Here is a 26,803-nt window from a genome sequence, read left to right as displayed (position 1 = left end):
CCACAATCAACAGAACATGCTGGAGGGACAGGTTCCAGAGACTGCCCATGCTATGGAATAGACTTCCCATACATGTCAAGCATGAGGAGTCTTGATGAGTGGATGGGAAATAGAAAATTCACCCCTGGGATCACTCCAGTGGCTGTACTCGACAGAGGCACTAGGAACTAAGGTCGGGTGGCACGATGCCAGGGTAATCCTATGGGTTAGGCTTGTAAAGGCTCCAGGGCCATTAGCCTAGTACACACCTATGAATATTGCCTTTGTTTTATCTTCACTTAGTTTCAAGTCTTTTTGGAATATAAATTATCTCAAAATGTTCCACAACAGAAAAAATGTTCCTTTCTAGATTTAGCAAATGCAAAATAATAATTGCAAATAAAGTACTAGTTACATCCTTGTATTTGTGAACCCCTTATTTTCTTTACCATTGAATCTGAATATAAAGCAAAAACACTGGGGATAAAGAACATTCCTACTTGTTTCATCTGTTCAAATACAACTTGTAAGAGAGAAACTCTTCCATCTTAATTCTTGCCTCAGTGGCTTCCTTTATGTTTTTTAAAACCCTATTGTTCTGTGAAGGAATTTAAATGCTATCATTGCCCTAGTCATAAAATCTCAGCTGACTGTGTTGAATGCTTTCTCTGCATCAAGACTCACTAACAAATAGCAGTGTTGTCAAATGTTTGCCTTCTCTGCACAAAACCATATTGATGCATAACCATCAGTTTTGCTGTCATCCTTACCATTCTCTTAGCATAAACACATTATAATCATGGTTTAAAATTGAAATGGGTGTATATTTTTATTTATTTTATTTTACATTTGGTTATTGGGATAGTCCGACTGGATAAATCAACAAAAAAGGCAAAGAAACTGAAAAACAATCGGCACTTTAATGACAAATAAAATAAGTGCTTTCATTAGGTATGTTACCAGACTTCTTCAGACAAAATTCAAAAGTATAATGGACCATTAATTACTTTGCCTATAAAGTCATGTGGTGTAAGAAATAGTCACGTTACTCAAAATAGATCATATGATTCATCAAAAAAGAGGTTTATTTTACCGTGAGTTTAATAGTCCGACTGGACACAGGTCCATTTTCAGTGGAGGCATGAGGAGAAACGCTCCATATTCCATAGTTTATTATAAATGTAAACAATTAAAAACAAATGAAACTCTGTGCAAGATAGGAGGAATTACATAAAAAACTAAGAGTATGAGGCAATGCAGAGTGATAGTAGACCACTCCAGATAATGCATAACACTCAGGAAGAGACACCAGCTCATAATAACATGTGATTACTAGTAATATAATAACCATAGATAAAGAGAACAATATGTGTAAATGTGACACCCCTAGCAATAGATTAAGTGGGATTAACATAGCTTTCAGACATAATACTGTGTCAGATGGTGAAGGAAGTTGCATAATTACTAAGAAAAAGGAGAGGAAGGATAACCTAGTCATGACCGTATGAGTAGGAAATCAGGAAAATAAAATGTTAGTGAGCATAAGTAGAGTGGACAGATTAAAGTGGTGTTTATTGGATTGGTATGAGATACGCGAGGGATAGATATGTAGATGGGACAGGGTTAGTTATGAGGACAGTTAGTTGTATGATAGAAGTTAGATTATTAAGTGGGTGTTTACCCTGGGCAAAGGGTCTTTATCATCTCTGGAAAGTACAGCCACTGTAGCTTTCTTCCAAAATGTTGGTACTCCACCTTTTTAAAATATTTTTAAACAAAACTTTCATTAACGTTATCTCTTTTTCCTGCTTATCTTCCTAATTTGCAAAGTAATACCACCTGTTCCTGTAGACTTCCCTATTGATTGATTATATATCAGCATTTGTGTCTCATGCCTTTGTATCTTGGCTAATAATTGTAGAGCCTAATCTTCCTCCATTCTTGACATTGTAGTTTAGTCTCTACTTTTTCTTGGTTTTCTCATTCCTCTGCATTATATACATTTTCTTAAAATTTCTTTAATACCTCAACAGGATCTTTGATTGCTTCAGACTCCCTAAGTTTGGCTATAACTCTTTGTTTCCTGTGTCAGAGTCATGCTAAAAGGTTTTGCACTGTGGAGTTGTTGTCAAAAATAGTTAACCAACAGTAACCTGTCTAAATTTGTGCATATTATCCATGTACTTCCTTATCTTCCCTTTAGCGCACTGTGGTTGCTCCTCCTCTTATTCTGAGAGATTCCTGTTCTTCTGCAGTACTTCAACTTTTTTCACCCACTCTAAATATTTTCTGTTACTTCTTTACCATATCTCTTTTTCACTCTTAGCTCGTCAATGATTTTAAATTGCATTGTTTAATCCCATTCACTAGCTGTCTTTTTAATGCAGTTCCTGTCTGTCCCAATATCTGCTACCCATTCCTTAAATTCCTATTTTTTTACATTTAAATAAGAGCAGTCCATTTCCTCACTTTTATATCATCCTGCATCTTTATCTTGGCTCTCTGTCTTAGTTTTTGTTAGATCACTATCTGGTGTAGTTATTGAATGGATATCAAAGTTTTCAAATAAATACACATGTTCCTGTTAAATATAATTTCTATCCAGTATAGCCCAGTTATTGTATCTTGGAGAATAGTATGTCATTTCTGGCCATGTTCCTGGTTATGAAGTCACATCTTCCATACCAGATGTTTCCATATATGTCTTCAGAAATGTATCCTCTTTTGTTATATCTTCCCCTTCTGAGTCTCCAATATATCCTCACTGTTGTAAACCAGGTTCTGTTTCCCACCCATAAATAATAATCCATGCTGAAAGCTTATTATTGCTTCCAAAATGCTCTTAAGTCTCATAATAACAATTTTATATGGAAGATAAGTACATGCCAGTGTAGTCATCCTCTCCTGCAAAAAAAAAAAAACCCTTACTATCACAAATCTGCCATTATTGTATTTCCCTTCTTCTGTCACTGTTGGAGTCCCTATAACAGTATCGGTATTTGTTTTTTCCCCTTTGTTCCTACTATTCTGCTAATGTCCATCCTGAAATGTGTTCTTCGTTAAATTCACATTCTCATTTATGTCTAAATGTATCCTCTGCAATGTTGCTATTTGTCTATACCTGTAAGACCATTTACATTCCATGTTAATATTGATAAGACAACCATTCTGATAAAAAGCTACTAGTCTCACATATTATACATAAGAGTTTTTTTTACATAAGATTGCATATTTTTCCGAGACCTTTCAGTTCAATGAAAACACTAAAAAAACTGAATACATGTTCAAATCCTTCCAATCCCTTTTAACTCAAAGCAGATGCACAACAACATGTAGGCATTTCAAAAAAGATTACCCCTCCAAATAGGAACAGTTGCATAGGCATTCTGTGTTCTAAAGTTAAGGCTAATCATGCTAATGCACATGTTTGAACATGCGTTCCCCACTTACACAGATTGCTGTGTATTCTAGCTCATGTCCATTCGCAGCTGTGAAAATCAACTTGCATCCTTTTAGTCAACTTTTTAACTTTTAACCTTAAGAAAAAAAGTATACAGGCTACCCTTAAATAAGTACATCGTGCACCATTATATTTAGTACAGTAAATTAGTAAATCTGCTGTGAGGCAACTGCTTGTATAACTGTTCACCTCCCACAGTTTCAACTTAATTTCTGTTTCACTAAACTGCTTGCCAGTTTCCCTTTAAAAGTAATTATATTGTACCATACAAATTTCACTCCAGACACTGTTCATACTTTTCATGTTTAATTGCTTGCACCTGCAGCTTTCTTGTCTCCAACTAAAAGCATTTGCTCTAACTGAAGACAAGATAAACACTAACTTGCAAATTTACCAAACAACCATTGTACATTTGACTCAGAACACATTGATCAGACCTCAAATGATTTATTCCATGCACCTGTTGCTCCTTGTCTATAGCTAAAACCAGATGCTAATAGAAAAATAAGCAGCTAATAACTTTGTAGATGGAAAAACGTTTTATTGTTTCTCTTGATTTTCTAGCATATTTGCTTAAACTGCTGTCTGTAGTTAGCTAAGGATATACGTATAGACATTCACCTGTATAAAACAGGGGAAATTGTTTAATTCTTCATATAATGTGATAAAATAATGCTTGCATCCCACAGCACTGCAAGATCACAAGATTATATTAACTTTAACTTCTGTCTAACCTTTCTCATTTTGTTTCATTGTAACAACAAAGAAAATGGATGTATTTGCTTCAATATCTTTAACATATACAGCAGTCAGTATGATTAACCCACCTCCCATTTAAAATACCTCGACCACTCATTATACAAAACTGCTTTCCAATATAACATGCAGTTTGCGTCCTGAATTGTTATATAAATATTATTAAGAACAAAAACTGTTTTGCTTAGAGCTGCTATTTCATCCCCTGCTGTGTCCATCTACATATTGACATTAAGGTGGATATATGTGGTGCAGTTCAGCCACAAGTTTAACAAAATAAACAAAATCCTAGTCTTTCTGAGCCACTTTTTCTTGAAAAGCAATGTTTCATGTGTCTATTCCTCTATATTGTAGGATTTATGCTTTATAGTCTTATCCACTAATTTCACTGTTGCTGATCGTCTTCATGATCATTTCCATCATCTCCTAACACCAGTCTCTGCTACAAATCCAACAAATTCTTGATTCTTCTGGTCAGCTCCTGAGTGATTTTTTTTTTCTGTCTTTCAATCATTTACCTTTGGAATGGTGGAAAAGGTTTTACTGACAAAGTTTGTCTATCAGTTTTGTTTCCAGAAGAATAAGGAGGAGAGTCACCTTCTTACTCGCTCACTCTTTGTTCGATAAAACTTATTTCCTCCTCAGCCTGATCTGCATCAAAAAATCCTTAGATTCTTCAGGAAAAATATTCTGAAGGCAGCTGGATAAACCTGCCTCTTGACATTCCCTGATTTTTGGGATAAGGAAACAAGTTGAAACAGTTCTTCTTGAGAAGCCTAATGTTAGCTAGTCTTTCCTTAATTTTGATCTCTGATTCCTGCAGTTTTATCAACTCATCCGAATAGCTACTTAAAAATGATTTTTCCCCAGCCTTTTGTCATTTTACTGTATATATTCCTCTTCCATCCCACTGAACTCCACTTGCATTTGACTTAGTTTTTTCTTCTAAACTGCTGGAAGCCAACTCACGGGCTACAGCTGAAACTTGAACTGCTTTTTGCTGTACAGCTACAGAGTTCTTCCCAGCCAATGTTTTTCTACACCTTTTCTGGTTGATTTTTTTCTGATGTCCTCAAGACTTCTTCATTGCTGACACATAGGTAGTTTAATTACTGGACATTAACTACATTTTAATCAAAACAATAACCCTACTGACTTTTTAAGAATGTTTCAAGTTTTCATACAGAAAGAGCTATAATCAACCAGCTGCTCACTGTGCAGCCATTTTGAAAATGGTTGTGCCAGATGTAATTTTGATCAGTCATAATGGAGAGTAACAAAAGAACACAACCCTAGCCCAGTATTGTCCACCCCATGGCATTTAGTCATGTAGAAACCTGAAGGTGCTGTAGCCTCAAAAGAGGGAATTGTAACAGAATGGTTATGTATCAAGATCACTTGAATGCATAGAAGAACTTAACAGATGAAGGAATAGGAAAATATGGGATAGAAAAGAAAGGAAATGATATGTATAGATTACACATAGTTGAAGTAAATAATGAAACCAGTAAAATATCTTAGTATTGTCAAATGTATTATTGTTGCCGTCTAGGTTTTGAAGGATCTTCTTGGAACATGGGGTAACAGCAGTGCAGTGAAACATTCTCCAGTTGAACAGCAGGTTTATGTCAGCAAGGCCATTTTGATCTCCTTAGCCCACCTAAAGGATGAAGAAGTAAAAGAGCATAGACAAGGTATGCATACTTAATCCATGAGTAAAATAAAATATATATTAAATTGTGAATGCTAAACATTTTTTTCTTGTAAATTTATACAAACAGGACAGACAGCAGTACAGAGAAGTAAATATGCAATGAGATTCTAATACAAGTTTTAATGTCATTAGACCCCACTTTGCATAACATTCATTGTGGTCCTTCGAGATTTCTAAGATGGTTCCACACTGATCAGCAGCTTAATTTCAGCTCTCCTAGTGTAAAAAAAGAAACTGAGAAATGACAGTCAGTGATATTATTAGACTGAGTAAAATTCAGTTACTGGCTAGTAAGTACAGTGCCCAGATGCCAGCAAAGAAGAAATTTTAGAGAACCTGAAAGGAAATCAACCACAGTACGTGAGAAGAAAATACTGTCTGGGAAGATTTGTGGAGAATAATATGTCTGGGAAGATTTGAGCAGAAAATACTGTCTGGGAAGAATCCTGCAGCTGTTCAGCAAAAAGCAGTTCAAGCTTCATCTTTGGTAGAAGAGATGGCTTCCAGTAATTTAGAAGAAAAAAATAATTTATTTGTGCTCATAGTTAAAGTAAATGAAATAGTGAAGGAGTGCATCAGCTCAGATAACAAAAGGATGTGAAAAATAGAAGAAACTTTAAACAGCTATTCAAATGAACTGATAAAACTGCTAAAATCAGAGGTCGAAATGAAGAAAAGGCTGGCCGAGTATGGGACTGCTCAAGACGAGCTATTTCAAAAAAATGATAGAGATAGTGGACAGAGCATGCAGAGAAAAAGAGATTTTATTCTGTAAGGAGCAGACTGTTAATTTTATGAAAGCACAAATAAGTAACTGGACTGCTGTTCCACAGCTCTTTCTAGGATTTGTTAATTGAAAGGCCATATTGTGTGAATGCTCCAAACCTGGTCTTGAAAAAGCAGCCAATACCTGTATTAGTAAAGATGCAATCATACCAGCAGAAAGAGTTGATCCTGACAGAACTGTGGCAAAATGTTAAAAACTGGAAACAGTAGAGTATTTATGAAAAATGATTATTGACTGTACACCAGGCATAAGAGAAGCAGATTTATGCCAGCAGTCAAGGAATGTCAAGAGGCAGGTGGGAGATTCAGTCTGTTGCATCCAGCTGTCTACATAATATTTTTTCATGGAGGATCAAAGTCATTTTTGATATACAGCAGGCTAAGGGAGAAATGCAAAAGTTTGTCCAAGAAGGGAACTCTGCTTCATATTCTTTTTATGGTAAGGCTCATAGAAATATTTTGCCAGTGAAACCTTTTCCAGTGTTCCAAAGGAAAATGCTTGAGAGTGAGAAAAATAAGCATAGGAGTTGTCTAGAAGAATCTGGAGTACCTTGGACTTGAACTGAGGTCTGGGGTTAGGAGATGGACATGAACAGGAAGACGACCAGCAACACTGAAATGAGTGAATAAATGTGAGACTATAAAGCATCAGTCACATTTGTGAAATCTGGCTTTACAAGAAAAAGTGGCAGAGAAAGACTGGATTTTTGTTAATTTCTTAAACTTGTTAGGGGACTTGACAGGCATATGCTATACTTTGTCTCAATATTCAGAAGGCACTGAAAGGAAAAAGGAGAGAGGGGGAAGTAACTGTAAGCAAAAAATTTTTTAAGAGTATTTGTATAAAACATTTTATAATTTTCAGTGATTGTTGTATGTGATAAAGATACTAAAGTAAACAGGTGCTTTTTTTCTTCTCTTTGTTAGTATTAAGAAATGTAAGCCTTACAATGTGAAAATAGAAGAAAGGATGAATAAAAACAAGTTTAAGTCAATATGTTGTAGTTTTGGGCTGTTGGGGTGGGGGGATGGGGTGTAAAAGTGTACTGATTATAATATATGTAGAATTTAAATGTTTTCTTTTAATTGTTTTTGTTTGTTTTAGATAGGTAAATGTCTGGATTAATGACCTTGGTTTATTTTAAGGGTAATTGTTTTTTGTGAATGCAAGTGGGTTTTAAAAAAATGAAAGGCTACGATGTAATAAATAGTTTTCTTTAAGTAAATGTTCAGTGCCAGTTGAGAAATATTGAGCTGAGGGCAGCTGGACATTTTGATCTTCTGTTTCCATGGAAACAAGCTGACTAAAGGTGAAGGCAATAAATTAAGAGGTCTGGAAATTGTTTACCGAGGGAAACATTAAATTAAAAGGTACAAGGGCAAGCATTCCAATAAAAAGTTTGAAATTATTGGAAGTGAAATAGAGACATTGCTTTTCCTGGCGCCTAAATAGGTCAGTGCATTTGCTAGAATAGTGTATAATTTAGTTTAGTTTTGGAGGTGAAAAGAGTGTCGGATAGAGTGATGTTTATGAAGCTGGAAATTGATGGTGTAATGATGAATGTTTAGTGCATATGCTCCACAAGTTGGGTGTGCGATGGATGAGAAAGCAAAATTTTGGAGTGAGTTGGATGAAGTGGTGATGACTGTACCCAAGAGTGAGAGACTGGTGATTGGAGCAGATTTCAATGGGCATGTTGGTGAAGCGAACAGAGGGGATGAGGAAGTGATGGGGTAGGTATGGTGTTAAGCAAAGGAATGCAGAAAGTCAGATGGTAGTGGATTTTGCAAAAAGGATGGACATGGCTGTGATGAATATGTATTTTAACAAGAGGGAGGAGCATAGGGTCACATACAAGAGTGGAGGAAGATGCACACAGGTGGATTATATCTTATGTAGAAGGGCCAGTCTGAAGGAGATTGGAGACTGTAAAGTGGTGGCAGGGGAAAGTGTAGTTAGGCAGCATAGGATGGTGGTTTGTAGGATAACATTGGTGATCAAGAAGAGGAGGATGAGTGTGAGGGCAGCACCAAGGATCAAATGGTGGAAATTGAAAAAGGGTAATTGGGGTGATGTTCAGAGAAGAGTTAAGACAGGCACTGGGTGGCAGTTAAGAGTTACCAAATAGCTGGATAACTACAGCAGAGCTAGTAAGAGAGATGGCTAGAAAGGTGTTTGGTGTGACATCTGGAAAGAGGGAGGAGGACAAGGAGACCTGGTGGCGGAATGAAGAAGTACAGGAGAGTATACAGAGAAAGAGGTTGGTGAAGAAGTGGGATTGTCAAAGAGATGAAAGTAGACAAGAGTATAAGCAGATGAGGTGTATGGCAGAGAGGTGGCGAAGGCTAAGGATAAGGCGTATGAAGAGTTGTATAAACGGGTGGACACTAAGGAGGGAGAAAAGGAACTATACCGATTGGCTAGAGAGAGGGACTGAGCTAGTAAAGATGTGCAGCAGGTAAGGGTGATAAAGGATAATGAGGGAAACATACTCACAAGCGAGGACAGTGTGTTGAGCAGTTGGGAAGTGTACTTTGAGGGGTTGATGAATGAAGAGAATGAGAGGGAGAGAAGGTTGGATGATGTGCGGATAGTGAATCATGAAGTGCAATGGATTAGCAAGGAGGAAGTAAGGATAGCTATGAAGAGGATGAAGAACGGAAAGGCTGTTGGTCCACATGACATACCTGTGGAAGCATGGAGGTGTTTAGGTGAAATGGCAGTGGAGTTTTTAACTAGATTGCTTAATGAAATCTTGGAAAGTGAGAGGATGCCTGAGGAATGGAGAAAGTGTTTTGGTACCGATTTTTAAGAATAAGGGTGATGTGCAGAGCTGTAGTAACTACAGAGAGATTAAACTGATCAGTCACAGCATGAAGTTATGGGAAAGAGTAGTGGAAGCTAGGTTAAGAAGGGAGGTGATGATTAGTGATCAGCAGTATGGTTTCATACCAGGAAAGAGCACTACAGATGCGATGTTTGCTCTGAGAGTGTTGATGGAGAAGTACAGAGAAGGTCAGGAGGAGTTGCATTGTGTCTTTGTGGATTTAGAGAAAGCATATGACAGGGTGCCTAGAGAGGAGTTTTGGTATTGTATGAGGAAGTCGGGAGTGTTAGAGAAGTATGTAAGAGTGGTACAGGATATGTACGAGGGTAGTGTGACAGCGGTGAGGTCTGCGGTGGCAGTGACGGATGCGTTTAAGGTGGAGGTGGGATTACATCAAGGATCAGCTCTGAGCCCTTTCTTATTTGCAATGGTGATGGACAGGTTGACAGACAAGATCAGACAGGAGTCCACGTGGACTATGATGTTTGCAGATGATATTGTGATCTGTAGTGAGAGTAGGGAACAGGTGGAGGAGACCCTGGAGAGGTGGAGATATGCTCTAGAGATAATAGGAATGAAGGTCAGCAGGACTAAGACAGAATATATGTGTGTGAATGAGAGGGAGGATAGAGGAATGGTGAGGATGCAGGGAGTAGAGGTGGTGAAGGTGGATGAGTTTAAGTACTTGGGATCAACAGTTCAGAGTAATGGTGAGTGTGGGAGAGAGGTGAAAAAGAGCATACAGGCAGGATGGAGTGGGTGGAGAAGAGTGTCGGGAGTGATTTGTGACAGACGAGTACCAGTAAGAGTGAAAGAGAAGGTCTACAAGAGGGTAGTGAGACCAGCTATGTTATATGGGTTGGAGATGGTGGCATCGACAAAAAGGCAGGAGTCTGAGCTTGATGTGGCATCGACAAAAAGGCAGGAGTCAGAGCTTGACTTGGCAGAGTTGAAGATGTTAAGATTTGCACTGGGTGTGACGAGGAGGGACAGGATTAGGAATAAGTATATGAGAGGGTCAGCCCAGGTTGGAAGATTTGGAGACAAAACCAGAGAGGCAAGATTATGTTGGTTTGGACATGTGCTGAGGAGGAATGCAGAGTATATTGGGAAAAAGATGCTAAGGATGAAGCTGCCAGGTAACAGGAAAAGATGGAGGCCTAAGATAAGGTTTATGGATGTGGTGAGAGAGGACATGCATGTGGTTGGTGTGACAGAGCAAGATGCAGAGGACAGGAAGAAATGGAAACAGTTGATCTGCTGTGGCGACCCCTAACGGGAGCAGCCGAAAGAAGAAGTGTATAATTTAGTTTTATTTGAAGATAGCTAGTGCACTTTACCATAAGGCTAAAAGTTAATGTTTTCTGAAAACATTCAAGTTGTTTTTACATGTGAGAGGAGAAGAAACATAAGACAGGAACATACAGCAATTAGTGTAAGTAATAGCACAGGCTGTAACATGCATCTTAGCATGAATGACCTTTATTTTAGGATGGGCTTTGGCTGTGTGTACAGCTGTTGATTTGGGACATTTTTTTCAGCATGGTTAAACTTCATTATTTGAAGATGTACATAGTATTGCATATTTGTTTTAAGTTAATAGGTTATGGGGTGTTTTTTTATATTAAAAAAAGTTTTGTAAAACGTGACATAGTGGATGTATGTAACACAAAAGCTTAAGTATACATTAAAAAGCTGTCATGTATAGTAGGTGGGACTTGTAACTTATCATAATGGCTACACTAAATGCAGAGTGCGAGTAGCAGTGCTACAGGAGATACACTTAGAAAGAAACAAGCATGTGAATTCGATAATGAAAGAATTTCAGGAGGGATACCCAACACAGTATCAGAGACAAAGGAAAAATGGAGTACTTATACTAATTGTTAGAGGAGCTTCAGTGGTCACAGAAGAGGAAAACAAAGACAGTAATGGTAAATTTGCGATAGTCAGGGACTACTGGCAAGGGAGGAGAATTAATCTGTCATGTATTTAAATTCAACCTAAAACTGCTGTTACAGAAGTTAAGAACATTTTGGAGAAATATTTCATCAAGGAATATTTCATCAGGGGAATGGAATTTGATTTGCGACAGTGGGGATGTATCTGGGGGAACTGGAAGAGAATATATATATAAAAAAAGGTGTACATTTCTGAAGAAATTTATGAACATATTTGGTAGGCGATGTGAATTCAATAGCAGGAACTCCGAGATAATTTACATATATTCTCCAAGGTACAACACCTGGGCTTCAATACATATCCAATAACTATTTTGGGTCATATGTTAGTAACAACTAAGATAAAACTGCAGGGTAATGAGGGACAATTGAGACACTGGCACTTTTTCGCCTACTTATTTAAAGGACAGGAATTTAAGGAAATGGGTAGTGGAAATTAATTAGAGAGTTATGGAAGACAAAAAATTCTTCTGAAGTTATAGGTAGTGAGTAGAGTAAAATGAAAGTGGAGTTTAAAAATAAGGTAGAAATAGTTAAGTAACAGGAATTATTTAGAGGGTCTGACAAAGGTTAAAGTAATATTGCAGAATAAGGGAATCTCATAGCACAAGAAGAGGTGTAAATGCAGAGTTCTAAAAAGAAAATAAGGGAGTATCTGGATAATATGCATGAGTTTAGAAAAATCGCTGTTAACTGTTTTTTGATAACTTCTGTGCACAACAGCTTAGACAGAACGTTGAAAGGTTGTTGCTAAATTTAGGGAGTCTGTAACAAGAAGAGTGACTAGAGGTTCTGTAGAGGTGTTAAGAGATATTTTGGAAATTTTATAAAAAATTGTATAAAGCAGAGGAATGTGCAAATAAAAAATGCACAGATAGAAATATTTATGGAAGACTTAGTTATGCCAAGGTTAGTGGTAGATGAGTCTCAACAATTAACAGTTAAGCCAGGAGGAGATGAGATAAAAATGGTGATATATAATCAATCGGCAGGAAAGTCTCTAGTAATAGAGGGCATTCTTGTGGAAGTTTGGAAGCTAGAAGGGAAGAAAGTGTTAAAGATCTGGAAGGTTTTCTTTAACAGTATTTTAAAAGTAGGAGGAAGCACAGACAATGTGGAAGAAAGCTGTGGTGGCTTTAGTACCTTAAAATTATAAAGGCCCATCAGATTGTGCTTTGTATAGGTCCATTTCACTTTTAAGTCATGATTATAATGTGTATATGTGTGTAATAGTAAAAGAATGGCAAAGGTGTTGCCAGAATTGATATATAGGTCAATGTGGTTTTGTGGAGGGGAGGCAAACATGTGATAGCATTAACAGAGCAAAGCAGAATGTAAGAAACTACCTCTCTTGTTGGTAGGTTGTGTTGTAGAGAAAGCATTCGACAGTGTAAGCTGGGATTTTGAGTAGGCAATGGAAGCATTTGCATTTCCTGATACAGTAATAAGGTTAATTAGGAGGTTATATGAGGAATCAGAGGCAAAAACTGAAGTGGGTGGGTTCCACTCTGATAAGTTGTGTCTGAGCAAAGGAACCAGGCAGGGATGTCCTGTTTTCCCTTTGTTATTTGTATTATATTTACAGCCATTGACAAGGAAAATAAAAGATTTGTAAATTAAAGGGTGTAATTTGTATGTTAATCAAGAAAAGTTGGCTTTATTTGCAGATGGTATTATTTTGTACCTTATAAAACCAGAAAAGGCCATTTCAGTGTTGTGGAACATGCCAAGTCCTTTTGTGATATAAAATTAATGAAGACAAAACATAGGCTAGCTGCAAATTATGTATGCACATGAATTGGTTCAGCAATACCCAGTTTATGGGAACATGATGAAATGAAGTATTTAAGAGTATGGGATAAAAAGGATTCTGTTATGGCAGCTAAGGATATATGAGAAGAGACCAAACAGAAAATAAAACAAGACTGAGAAATTGGAACTCTTGTTTCTGGTTAGCAAGATACAAGCAGTGAAAATGTTTAGTTCCTTTAGTTTTATATATACAGGTTAGACATATTTTTATCAACCACAGGAGAAGTTGTGAACAGTAAGAGTTGAAGGATTTTATCTGGGAGGTGAAGAGGGCAAAGGTTAAGTGGGATATGTTGATTCTTCCAATAGAAAAATGTGGTTTAGGATTACCTTCAAGGGATGTTTTTAAAGCTTCATAGGTAAGACTCGTATGTATAACACAAGCAGAAAGCTATAATTCAAAGTGGAAAGGGTTGATGATGAAGCAGGGGGGAAATTTCTCCATACAGAATATTATAAGAAGTCAGCAAAGACAAGAATGGAATTCTGCCAGTAGGGATGATTGCGATTAGGGTACAGAGAATAGGCAAGAAAATGCTGGAACTTAATGGCGAAAACTGGCAAATGAACCAAGATATTGGGAGCAAGTAATTAAAAATTGATAACAGAGTGAGAAGAGGCCAGGAAGACGTTTGGACTACAGGTTAGATACTGCCTTCCTTCTGGATTGATATTAGAGTATAGGCAAAGAGAAAGGGGTTGTGGAATCCTAAGTGAAAGACTAGTTTGATAAAGTTTGTAGTTGAAATTAAAATAGAAGCTGCTGCTAAAAAAAAGAGATAATTAGTAGGCCAAATAAAAGGTTGCACAATAACTATAGGAATCAATCGGAGAAGGTTAGAAAAGAAAGGGAATATATATTGGATAGCAGTTCACAAGGAAACAATGGGAGGACATATATTTGGCTCCCAAATATGCAACAAATTCTAGAAGATTTAGGATTTTTGCTTGGAAGTGTTTGCATAGGTATTCTTATTCTCCAAGCAGACTCTGTAGAATTTTTCCTCAGGTAGATGCCAAATGGTGGTGGTGTAATGGGGAAAAAAAGGTAACTGGGAACTTATGTTTTGGGAATGTAATGAGTTGCCAGACTAAAAAAAAATACCTACATAGTACTGTATCAGAAATATTGGGTGAGCAAATGGGTGTAACTAAGGAAATTATTTTTTGAGCTAATTGCGTAGACATAGTAAGGCCTTGTTAAGTTTAATTCTGGTGGGTTCCAAAAAAAGGAATTGCTAGAACATTTAAAGTCTTAACCAACTGCATTTGAAGTAGTGAATATCGTAACAGAGGTAAAATAACTGGAACTGGGATTGTTAGAAAAGGTTAGGAGCCAATTATATAAAAAAAATTAAATTGTAGGAATAGTACATGCAGAATACTGTTTTGGAGGAGTAAGCTTTACAGGAAAACAGGAATTGATTAATATATGCAATGTTGAATTGATGATCATAACTGTATAAAAATACAAGTGATGTATAATGTTTGTAACTATGTTTATTTTCTTTTATGTAACTGTATGTTTGCCTGTGTCATAAGTGATCATTCAAAAGGGTGTTAAAAAAAGCCATTGTGATCCCTGAAATTAGATTTCTGTCTTCGGTGGAACTGTATTTTTGTATATTCCACACTTTTCCTTGCAACAGCTGCTTACTTGCATTGCCCATCTTGTTAGCTATTGGATTAGAACATTTGCACACATTTTTCTGAAGAGGCTGTATCACATGTAGCCACTTTGGACACAAGTAGGTTTGTATAAATGTTATATATAAGCACAAAAATAACAGTTCGCCTTCACAACCTCCCTCAGAATAACCTTGCCTTTTATCTAAGCATCCTTAGGCTGACTCTTCTGTTATCTCTTCAGCCCAGAGTAGCACTTAAAGAGACTTTATTTGGTTGCAGTCATGTTGAAAAGCAATTTAAACTCCTGCACAGAAATGGTAAGAGTGTTTTTCTTTTCTCAGAGTGGTGCCTTTGAACTCTGTTCTTTTTGTCACCTGTCTTAGTTTCATTCATCCCTTGCGGCTCAGGCCTTATACAGCCTCACAAAGTAGTGGGCTCAGATAAGACTTTTAGAAAGGACTTGGAGCGTATGCTTTCATGTTGCCCAGTGCATCTTTGATTGTACCTGACACTGTGGGCTGGGTGGCTTGTTTAAAGGTCACCTTATATGAGGAGTTCTGCCAGTTTTGTTTTACATGCACTTTTTAAAAGCAGGAAGTTCTTTTAGGGAATTCATTTTGCTCTAGAAGTTATAAAGGATCTCTAGAAAAAATGGCAAATTGACTGTTGAAAAGGTGTACAACCCTTCCCTTACTGTGTTGTCTTGCTCTGGTCGGGCTCTTATTACTTTGAGGAAGAACCCACAACACAGACAGAGATTTCCTTTGAAGTGTCACACCCCACAGCTCTGTCCTCTGGCTGAGTACTCACTGCATTCTACTCAAAACAGCTTACTGTCAAATAAGGTTATACTTGGCTCTTCATGGTCAATATTTAACAAACAGCACTCTGACTTCCTAAAATGACTGCATCTTCTCCTGAGAAACCTCTGATTCACATCTCTAACTTATCGATTACTACATCCTCAATCCCATCATTCTTCAAACTCTCAGTTGCAACACAAAGTAGGTGCACCAAAAGATTCCAAAGACTATAATCCAATTTCTAAGCCTAATCTGTACCCACTAAAATATTTGAAAAATTCCTGCAAGCAGGTTAGTAATGAAAAACAGCATGGCTTCCATAAGGCCTTTGACACTGTGACTGCACTTTATACCACAACCAACTCAACTTACTGCTATATGAGCAGTGGTTTGCTTACTGCTGGTCTCTTTGTAGATTTAACAAGAACATCTGAAACTGTAAATCGAACGAACTACACAAACTCAGTTTTGGACTAAATACTATCCATTTACCTGGAAAAAAAAGCACTGTCCAGGTGTAAAACAACAAGAATCCTGTCTGGTATAGGTATACATTGGGCTGGAGAACCCCAGGGATCACATCTTGGCCCATTACTGTTCTTATTATTTATAAATGGTTTACCATATGACGTCTGCCATATAAACATGACTGTGTATGCAGATGATCTGTTAGTTTTATTGACAAGTAAAATCTTTTCTGGGCTTTAGCACGCATCACAGGGAATTTTACTAATCTTTGTAATTGGCTAACTGACAGTAGATTAATAACTAATCCAAAAATTATGCTACTTGCTATTCCTGAAAAAAACGGTCTGTTAAGAGAACTTCCTGTTGTAAATACTTTAAATATTCTGCATTGCTTGAAAAGTTGTGAGTATTGTTTTTTACTACCCATTTATGTATGCATTAACTGATATGCATGTTTGTTATTGTATGATGCATTTTCACTTTTGCTATCATTTTTGTAGTATTATGTACTCTGGAGCCCAAATCATGCTGAAAAATCTCAATTGATTTATCCAGTTTTCTAGTTACTCTTTACCAGTGCCAGATTAAGTGTACCTTGGGCAGTTTTCAAGCCATGTCCCCCAGCCCCCAACACATACACACACAGGCATTTATTTTTCTTTGACCCATATTCTTTTGAAGTTATTTTCCAGATTTAAGACTGTTCAAATTATAGTCCACTAGTGTCAGTATCCATTAGTTACAGCCATTTGATTGTGCACACCTCAAATAAATATGTGATTGTAATAAAAAATGTTAACAGTAAATTGTTCAAACTCTCTTTATACTTGCTTTACACAGATGCATATTAAGTCTGACACTTGTAGGTTTGTTATTATTTAGTAATTGCAGTTCAAACTGATTTGCCAGAAACCACAAATTTGACAAGGAACATACTAAAAATAAAATGCAAACTTGGAAGCATTCTGTCAATTCAGGGACAGTTGAGATCTATTTCACTTAAACAGTAACCACAGGTATTACAGCTTAATTCACACAAATGCACTTTAGTAGTGCAAAGATAGACGGGTGAGTTACTTTCATTCACAAATAAAGTTACGTTGTCGTGTACACATTATTTCATTATATTTAAAAAAAAAAATGTCAACCAACCCAGTCAGACTTTTCTGATAATAAATAATTATAATAATAAGAAGAAGAAAAAGAAAAATAAATAAAATTATTTTGACTACATAGGCCAGTCAGGCCATTAAAAGTGCAGACTTCTGAATGCCATGTACGTATTTCCTGTTTCCCATGTACTTGTCCAGTTAAGCTTTAAAAGTATCCATATTTTTTGATTTCCTGATCCTGAGAAGTGGCATGTTCCATTATCTGGGTAAAGTTTGCATTAAATACATGTCTCCTTGACTTGCAGTGTTCAGTTGTATTGTCAATAATGGCCATCTAGCACTAGCCTTGGTGTATGGTGCTTTAACGGTTAAACTGATATATTTCCTAAAATCTACATTTATTAATGGCTCACTTGGCCACACACAAGTTTTCTTCCCAATAACCTATAGAGGGTTCTGTATAAATTTAGTTGTTTTAATCTGTATGACTAAGAAAGATCAGTCATACTGTTTACCCTTTAGTCCATCTGTTCTGAATTGATTCTAAGATGCCAATGGCAGCAAGGTTTATGAGGCAAAAAAAGAAGTTATATTGTAATTAGAGGTCATACAGTTGAAATAAGCAATTTTTATTACCATGTCCAAATCTCTGGATTACACATTAGTTAGTATAGCTCTTGGCTTTGTTCCAACAGCTTGTTGTTTCATAGTCAGACCAGGTGCAATGATGATAGCAAGGTCCTTGATGCAGTCTCCCACTTCAAGATGGTGATGACCGATCTGGATACCTATATTTCAAAATACACCACGCATAGCAACTTTACTTTTACTCACATTAAACCTTAGACCCATTCAGGTTATCCAGTTTTCAGTGTTCCTCAAATATCTGTTTAGGTATTCCGTGTCAGAAATGTTGTCTAGTACAGCACATGTGTTGCAGTAATCACTGTCCTTTAAGATTCAGAATTTAGATGTAGATGATAGGGTCAGAAAGACCATATTAAATGACATAGGACTGAAAAAAAGATCACTCTGGTGGTAATATTTTGTGGTTCCTATCATTTAATCAACAGTCAAATGAAAAGGAATGAAGCAAGTTTTGCCAAAATTAGATTTTTCTTTTTTTTTCAGTTGTTGCTCAGTCTTGGAGTAGGTATATTTAAGTTCATGCTGGGGGGAGGTGCAAGTGGACTTGCCCCTTTGCAGAAAAAAAAGTACCTTAGAGATTCAGCAAAACTTGTTTCACTCCTTCATTTTTATTATTCAGCAGTTGATGATTGCTTTGTTGATTGATATTTATTCGTATTTTGACATGTAGACCTCTTGCCATGCAGTCAGATACATTTTTTCCTGTGGTTTAAGCAGCTGTCAATTTCACAAAACAGTGGTAGCTGAAGTGCCCTTTATTACTATTTCACAAGTGTTGTCCTCTGTCTGTATGGATTTATTCCCTAAGGATCTAATCAGTACTATAGAGCTACCACCAGCATTAACTGCATCTTCACCCAATGGACTTTCTATACCACCACTTTTTATGATTATGATTGGGAAAATATGTTCATGTAAAGGCGAAGAAGAATCCCCATGTTGTTGTGAGATAAATGGCAAGCGTCCTGTGTATCGTTTTCTGTGTCATTTATTTCTTTTTGAATTAGTGATACATCACTGTTCATAGGTTCATACTAGGCTAACTGCCCTAGGGCATTTATAAGCCTAGCCAGAGTGTGTTTGGCTTTCGCCACCCATTTTAAATGAATTTTGCTATGCCCTTTTTCGAGGTTAGTATACTGTGCCTCTGTCTAACAGTGACACAGAAGTGATACCCGGGGTAAACTTATGATCTCCCATCCACTCATCAAGATTCCTCTTGAAGAGAGTCAATGAGGGACTCTGCCTAACCTGGACTGGGATTTTATTCCAGAGTGAAGGGAGCCTCTGGGTTATGAATCTGTCCCTCCAGCATGTCCTATTTATTTCAGTGCTGAGGTTCAAGTCTCTCGAGCGCATAGCTCAGTGGGATTTGGATTTTCTGAGGTGCAGCATGTCCATTAATTCCGGGTTGAACATGGCGTTATACGTCAGGCACAGATCGCCTCTGAGCAGGCGGTATGCCACTGAGTAGAGCTGGAGTTTCTTTAACCGGGCAGCATATGGCATCTATTTGAGCCCTTTGTTCCTCTTGGTGAGGTACTTTTGGGGTCTTTCCAGTTGCTGCAGGTGTCTGGTAAGGTACATCCCAAATGGGGCATTGTACTCAATTATGGGCCTGATGAGGGATTTGTAAAGAGGCACGATGACCTCCCCTGATCTAGATGTGAATCCCTTCATGATTAGGTGGGCTATATAAAATGTTTTCCTAACCACTTTGGCCACGTGGTTTTCAAATGAGAGATTGCTATCAACGTGGGTCCCCAGGTCCCTAATTACTTCTTCTGTACTTAATGGATTACCACCTATATGGTAATTTGTGGGCACTGTGTTTTTGCCAAAGGGGATGACTATACACTTTTTGGCGTTTAGCTTGAGGCCATGGCTCTGACACCAGTTGTCTGTTTCTATGAGGCCCTTTTGTAGGATGCTTGTGTCGGCTGGAGAGTCAATTATGGCGCCTAGTTTGCAGTCATCTGCGAACTTGGTCAGCCACAGTCCTTCTGTGTTGGCCTGTACCTCCGAGAAATATATACCGAACAAGAGAGGTCCCAGGACTGAGCCTTGTGGGATGTCACTTGTAACTGGTTTGGAGTCTGACATGGCTTTAGCAATTCTAAACATGTGGGTTCTGTCCTTGACCCAGTTTGCAACCCATCTAGTGACATAGGGTTTATATTTAAGCTGGTGAGCTTATCTATAATGCCCGAGTGGGGTATTGTATCGAAGGCTTTTGCGAGGTCCAGGTAGGCTGTGTGGACCACCTTCCCCTCGTCAATGGCCTTGGTGACTGTTTCAAAGAAATCAACCAGGTTTAAAAGGCAGGATCTGCCCTTAACAAAGCCAAACTGGGTAGGATCCAGTGTCTGTAGGTCCCCAATATCTTTATTTATGAGGTCCATAATGATCCTTTCCATAGCTTTGCAGACCAAGCTAGTCAGGCTTATGGGGCGATAGTTTCCAGGATCCGTTGAGGCACCACCTTTGTGGAGAGGGTCCACTGTTGCTGTACGCCACTCTTTGGGTACATATCCTGTAGTAAGGCTGAAATTGAACAGTAGTTTTATGTTTGGGTTTAGCTCTTTTTGGAGTTCATGTAGGACGCAGCCCAGGACACCATTTGGTCCCATTGATGCTGTGTTTTTTGCTTTGGAGAGGGCGGCTCTTACCTGAGCATCTGAGATGTCAGGGGGGCAACAGTATGCTGGGATAGATATTTGCCCTTTTGGTGGGGGGGGGAGAAGTTTGCGCTGAACCTATCAGCTAGGATGTTGGCAATGTCTGTGGGTTCGGTGTATTTTTTGTCATTTTGGACTAATTCTGAGCATATCTGGGAATTCCCACCCAGGTTCCTAACATAACTAAAGAAAGTCTTGTGATTATCCGTAGTGTCCTGTGCAATTTTTCTCTTGAAGCTGGGCTTAGACGATTTTATGAGTGCCCGTAGTTTTTGCTAATACTGATCAGAGATGCCTTCCCTTTTTGGGATTTTGCTCTATCATTTAGTAGCTTCCTCCTTCTGTTGTATAGTTTGTTTATGGCTGGGGTCCACCAGACAGGACGCCTGCCTTTGGAGGATTGGGTCTTGGTTTTAATTGGGATTGCATGATCCATGCATTCCTGAAGGTGTTCATAGAATGCGTTTATAAAGGATTCTGCAGTCTGGGCCGTATTTTCCACAGGCCCGGGGGCTTTGAAGGATTCCACCTCGGTTTTGTGCAGTGTGAAATTTGCTTTAGAGAAGTTTTTCACTGTGGTTTTCTGGGCAGGGGGTGGTGTCGGGATGTGAATATCCAGTGAGATTAGTTTATGGTATGTTCTTACCAGTGAGAGATACACTTCTGGTCTGGAGCATAGAGCCCTCATGTTGGTGATGATCAGGTCCAGTATGTTTTCCCCTCTTGTGGGAGTGGTAACAAGTTGTTCCATAGCATTTGAGTTTGTAAATTCTAGGAACCTTTGGGCTAGGGTGTTGGAGCTAGAGTAATGCTCCCAGTCTATGTTTGGGTAGTTGAAGTCGCCCAATATAATGGTGTTTGGAGAGACCTTCATATTTTCCAGTGTTCTCAGGAAGGCAGAGTGGGGTTCCTGGGTTTGGGAGGGTGGTCTGTAGCAGGCTATAAACTGGAAGGCAGTTTTACCCACTGTTAGTTGCACATGGATAGTCTCTGATGCTTCGTGCTGTGCCACCAACCTGGAGGTGTGGGTATGTTTGACGAATATTGATACTCACCCTCCTTTTGTGGTTCGGTCCAAGTTTTGAAACCGAAAAGCATGGTATGAGGTATAACCTGGTAGTGCTGGGGTGCTCTCGGGAGCCTTGAACCAGGTTTCTGTTACTGCGCAGATATCCATGTTCTCCATGCTAAGGAGAGTTTCGAGTGCATGCATCTTGAGGTTTAGACTTCTGGCGTTGAGTAGCATTACTCTTAGTTTCTTATCCCTTGTGATACCTATGGAGGTGGGTTTGTCTTTTGAGCCTTGCCTAAAAAAGGCACTATGGGGGTATCAAGAGCCTTTGCCAATATCCGAAAGCCCAGGGGTGACAGGTGCAAGCCGTCCCTAGCGAAGCATCGTGACTTGTCAAGCATGTCATCCCAGGCTGACAGGCATTGGATCCCCTTTGAATGACACCAATACTTAAGCCAATTGTTGAAATTGATCATCTTGTCTTCATATTGTGGCATCATTCTTGGTGAGGGTAAGATGCTACTCAAGGTCAGGGTCATAACGGCCTGGGCTACATGCTCAGAGAGCACCTCTATGTCTCTTTTCATGTAGTCCAGGGAAGTACATCTCAGGTCATTCACACCAGCATGGACAATGACGGAGTCATATTTGTACTTGCCTTGGAGTGACCTGAGTGCTTGTGTTATGTGGCGAATCCTAGCGCCCGACAGGCAGCTCACCGTGACCTTCTCCTTGTTCAGCCTGGTGAGCGGGATGTCAGTGTGCCTGATGATAGAGTCACCTATTACAAGTGTATCAGGTGTGTTGTTTAGCCTTAAGGGCTGTGACTGTTCGGCACACTGGCTTTGTGAGCTATGTGTTGCACGTGTTTTGTTTTGGGGCAGCGGTTGCTTGGGTGTCTGCTTTGGAGGTCTCTGTTGCTTAGGCAGATTTTTATTTAGAGCCTCCGAGTATGTTTTTGTGTGTTTATGTGTTTGGTTTGCTGTCGTGGTAGGTCTATGTGAGACTGGAATTGTAGTGAGTGTGGTTTCCTTCTCCTCCTGACTGGTTACGCCAGTACTGAGTTGAGAGAGCTTAGCCTCCAGTTTCGCTATATGGTTGCACATCTGACATATTTTGGAATTTGTTGGGAGGAGGAGAGGGTTGTCTGTGTACATGAGGCAGTTGTAACATTGCCTCAAGATTCCCAGATTCACCAGCTGGACCGGAGAGGAGATTGACAACTGACCTTTGCACATGCTAGAATAGTATTGGGAATTCCTTTATAATTGAAAAAAAGGGCCAGTGGGGATCAAGGTACTCAATGGGGAGTTTGTGAGGGTGTAGTGCTTTTAATTTTTTAGTACTGACTTATATAATTGCTTTAGTGAGCAAGTGCCATGCTTTAGAGTAGGAATAGGGTGTTTATTATGAGAACTAGATCAGTTCCTAGGGAAAAAGTGAAGAGCAGACTTTGTGGAGCCGAGAATGGTTTAAACCCAATTAAGCGGAGCTGCCCGATGCTGCGCTATGTGCAAAATCGCGCCAAAGCTGGTTTTATACAGGGGGACTTGAAAGAGTTAGAAATTGGCCCAAAACGACCAATAGACTACCAGATTCTGGTGCTGGGAACACTCCTCCAGGGATAGATAGGCTGCTTTAAGCTCCCCACTGCCACTGGTGAACAAAGAAGCCTCCCTTTATCCAAGAAAGGAAATGGGCAACATAGGAACTTTCCAAAAGTCCAGAATACAGCAAAGCCTGTATTTGGACTACTCTAGGTCAGGAAAGATGGGAAACAAGGATAATTTTTTTGTTTTTTTCTTTTTTGCAACAAACAGCAGGAAAATGCAATAAATATGTAACACAGGCTAGCACACTTGAGTGTGTAGCCTCAACAGGTAAATGCAACAAACAGGAAAACTTTAAATTACAAGCGCAAAAGCGCACTAAAGCTGGCTTTAAAGCAGGGGGTTAGAAAGAGATAGGAAATGGCCCAAAACGGCCAATAAGCTACAAGTCACTGGGCTGGAACCACTCCTCAAGGGACAGATAGGCTGCTCAGAGCTCCCCACTCTTACTGGTGAACAAAGAAGCTTCCTCCTATCGAAATAAGGATATGGGCAACACAGGAACTATGACACAGCCCAGAGATCAGCAATACCTGAAGACTGGACTATTCTAGCTCAGTAAAGGCAGGAAACAGGGATATTATTTTTTTTTAGAAAGCAGAAACACAGTAAATATTTTAATTCGGCTAGCGCACTTGAGTGTGTAGCCTACCAGTTAAACTAAGCAAAAACAAACTTTAAAAGTGCAAAAAACTCAGAAATACAGACAGGAATGCAATAAAACAACTTTGCAGAGCTTATTTAGTTAAAGAAACAGAGAAGTCTATATATACAGAAAAGCAGCTAAAACACACAAACACTTCAGATGCAGTGCAACCTAGAGCACTTGAGTTGTAGCAATATTAAGGCAATTACAGTTATAATAAATGCTCTGAAATATACTCTATATTTCCAAAATGTTTGAGAAGCACAGTCAGAACAGGAGATTCAGGCAAAAAAAAAATGTTTTTTTTTTTTTTTTTGAACGGGAAAAAGGAGAAGCAGAAGGCCTTATCCAATGTTCTCTCTGTATTAGGTAGAATGAGCTAATAACACTAGACTGGGAGGAGTGTCACAGATCAGATTTACAGTAGGGGCGGGCAACTGCAAAGCCACCAAGTATAACAGTAAGACACCAACTAGGAGTGGGAGTGGGGGTGGGGACAAAAACAATAGCCTGCAGACAGTAAGCACTAGAGAAAGCCACAAATGAAAGTTTTTAAACAGATAAAGATTTGTAAAGATACAGAATGCTTTTAACTGCAAACAAATCAGTTACTTGTGCAGATTAGTTAATAGCAATAAAATACACTCAAAGACTAAAAAGCAGGCAATAAAAGTGCTATATATTAATTGTTAGAAACAATAATTTGTATAAATCAAAAAAAAAAAAAAACAGGATACTTGTATATCTCAGCTAACAGTTGTGGTCAACAACTCTCATCCACTCTGCTCAGTATGTACTCATGTCAGGTGCTATAGCATTAGAGGTTCTTATCTTTCTTTTCTTGCATTCCATGTCTTGTTTTAATTTACTTTTGTTTGAATTGTACTGTAATGTAATGCATTTCTTAACAGGTGCCTGTGTCTCTTTAACCCTGCTTGGTTTTTTCCAATTTAACTTTTTCTCTATGTTGTTACTTTCAGTGATCATAACCTCTTCATTGAAGTCTTGCCCATTACTTTATTCATTTAACACTGATTCTTTCTTACTGAATAATAATTCATCTTGTCCATTTTGAACGTCTTCTAAAATGTTATTTTTGGCCAGCCAGTCTCATGCATACTCATCTATTGCAATCAGTGTCTTACTAGCTGGACAATCACAGGCTTCTTCAGAATTGTCTACCTTAGTTGAGACAATTTTCCCAGTGTCTCTCTGTCAAGTGCAAAATTTACATGCTTTATTATAATTGCCGTCTCCTTTTGTGTAGTAATTTTTTACAAAACATGCAGAGTGCACACTAGCCCTCTGTCAGTAAGTCATTCAATACGTACCTGTTCATGGAATCCATTGATTTGTAAATAAAATATAATGTGCCCCATTTGTGTAAGTAAAAAGTAGTAGTCAAACAGTATACTTGAATGTATGTTGACTATATAACAAAAAATATCAGCTTGTAATAGAAGTCAGTTTTGGTGTAATTAAAATAAGTTGACTATGAAGTACAGAGGCATTTTTACACTGGCCTTGAATTAGGAGTGCACAAAGTTGTAACAATTACAAATGTTATTAACCGTTTACAAATGTATTTTTTTTTAATTCCTTTCAGTGCAAAATAAAAATGTAAATCCTCAGACCAAATGCAAAACTTTATTTTAAATGGTTACTACAAACCAACAATAAGTAAATAGGGTATTTATCCAAAGGCCTCAGGAATGTACACACTGTACTAACATAATGTAGCATAAGTCTGAATTAATAAATGATATTAAATTGAGTAAAACAATGTAATCCTGACTAATAGTAGTTATAATACATTTTATCATATAGTTAAAATGTTCTTTTATTTGGTGGTCTAGTGGAATATTTAAAGTGTATAACGTTATTTTCTTTGCATCTTCACATCACATGCTTTCACATATTGGTCTCCGTTTCCAACTGCTGACCATCATCATCCACCCCCTTTTTTCCCATTTTCTTCATGGGGTCAGGGTGGCGTGTTAACTTTCGCCATCTCTCTTGTTTCAGTGCCACACTTCTATCTTCTTTGACACTCATGCCTGACTATTGCAGATCTTCTGTCACACAACCCATCCACCTCTTTGCTGGATGCCCTTGTTTCTTCTTGCCTTCTTCCTGTCTGTCCCAAATTGTCTTCACCAGATTGTCTTCTGCTTTTCTGCACACATGCCTGAACCACCATAATCTGTTCTGCTTGATCTGTTCTGCAGTTGAAGCTACTTTGGCGTCTGCTCTAATGTCCTCATTTCTTTGTCTGTCCCACAGTGTGCATCCTACCACCTGCCTTGAGCACTTCATTTCCATCACTTCTAGCTTTTTCATCTGCTCTGCCTTTACTTCCCAGTTTTCTGTAGCATACAGTAGTAATGGTCACACCACTGTTTGTGCACCTTACCCTTCAGCTTCTTTAGCATTCTTCTGTCATACACTGCAGCTGACACTCTATGCCAGTTGGCTGCAGCCCCTCTGGTTCTAACTTCGACCTCTTATAGACTTCCTTTCTCGTCAAACACCCCGCCCAGATACTTGAAACTTTTAAACTGTTCCACTATCTTCTCTTCTATCTCAACTCTCAGTTTCTTCTGATTTCCTCAATTTGCTGCCATTACCACTGGCTTATCTCTACTTAGTTTCATCCTATGTGCCTTCAGTTTTGCATTCCATTCCCCAATCCTTTGCTGAAGTTCTTGATTAAAGTCTGCCTTTATTGACACATTGTCTGTATACAGCAACTTTGTTGATCTGTCTTTTCTGACCTGTTTACTAGGGTCTATATTATCTCCTCAAAAGTTTAGTACAGCAAACAGCATGTACAGCGAAAATGACATTCAGCGATGTATTAATGGTGAGATCGCAATACACTCGATCAAAAAAATTTGCCCT

At 38.4% G+C, this 26,803-nt stretch overlaps 1 protein-coding gene across 1 annotated transcript in view; it reads left to right on the top strand.

The window, feature by feature from the left end:
- Positions 1-26,803, top strand: part of TELO2 (telomere maintenance 2) — a 1,490,787-nt gene that overhangs the window by 339,849 nt on the left and 1,124,135 nt on the right. The window contains exon 8 of the mRNA XM_044089295.1: positions 5,748-5,889. Within this exon, the coding sequence (XP_043945230.1) occupies positions 5,748-5,889 (142 nt within the window). The remainder of the gene's footprint in view (positions 1-5,747; positions 5,890-26,803) is intronic.

This window comes from Protopterus annectens, chromosome 12.part0 (genome assembly GCF_019279795.1).
Source record: "Protopterus annectens isolate FY-2018-M chromosome 12.part0, PAN1.0, whole genome shotgun sequence".
In the NCBI taxonomy this organism is placed as follows: Eukaryota; Metazoa; Chordata; order Ceratodontiformes; family Protopteridae; genus Protopterus; species Protopterus annectens.
Note: the sequence above shows the minus strand (reverse complement) of the source record. Positions and strands in the feature narration are given on the sequence as shown.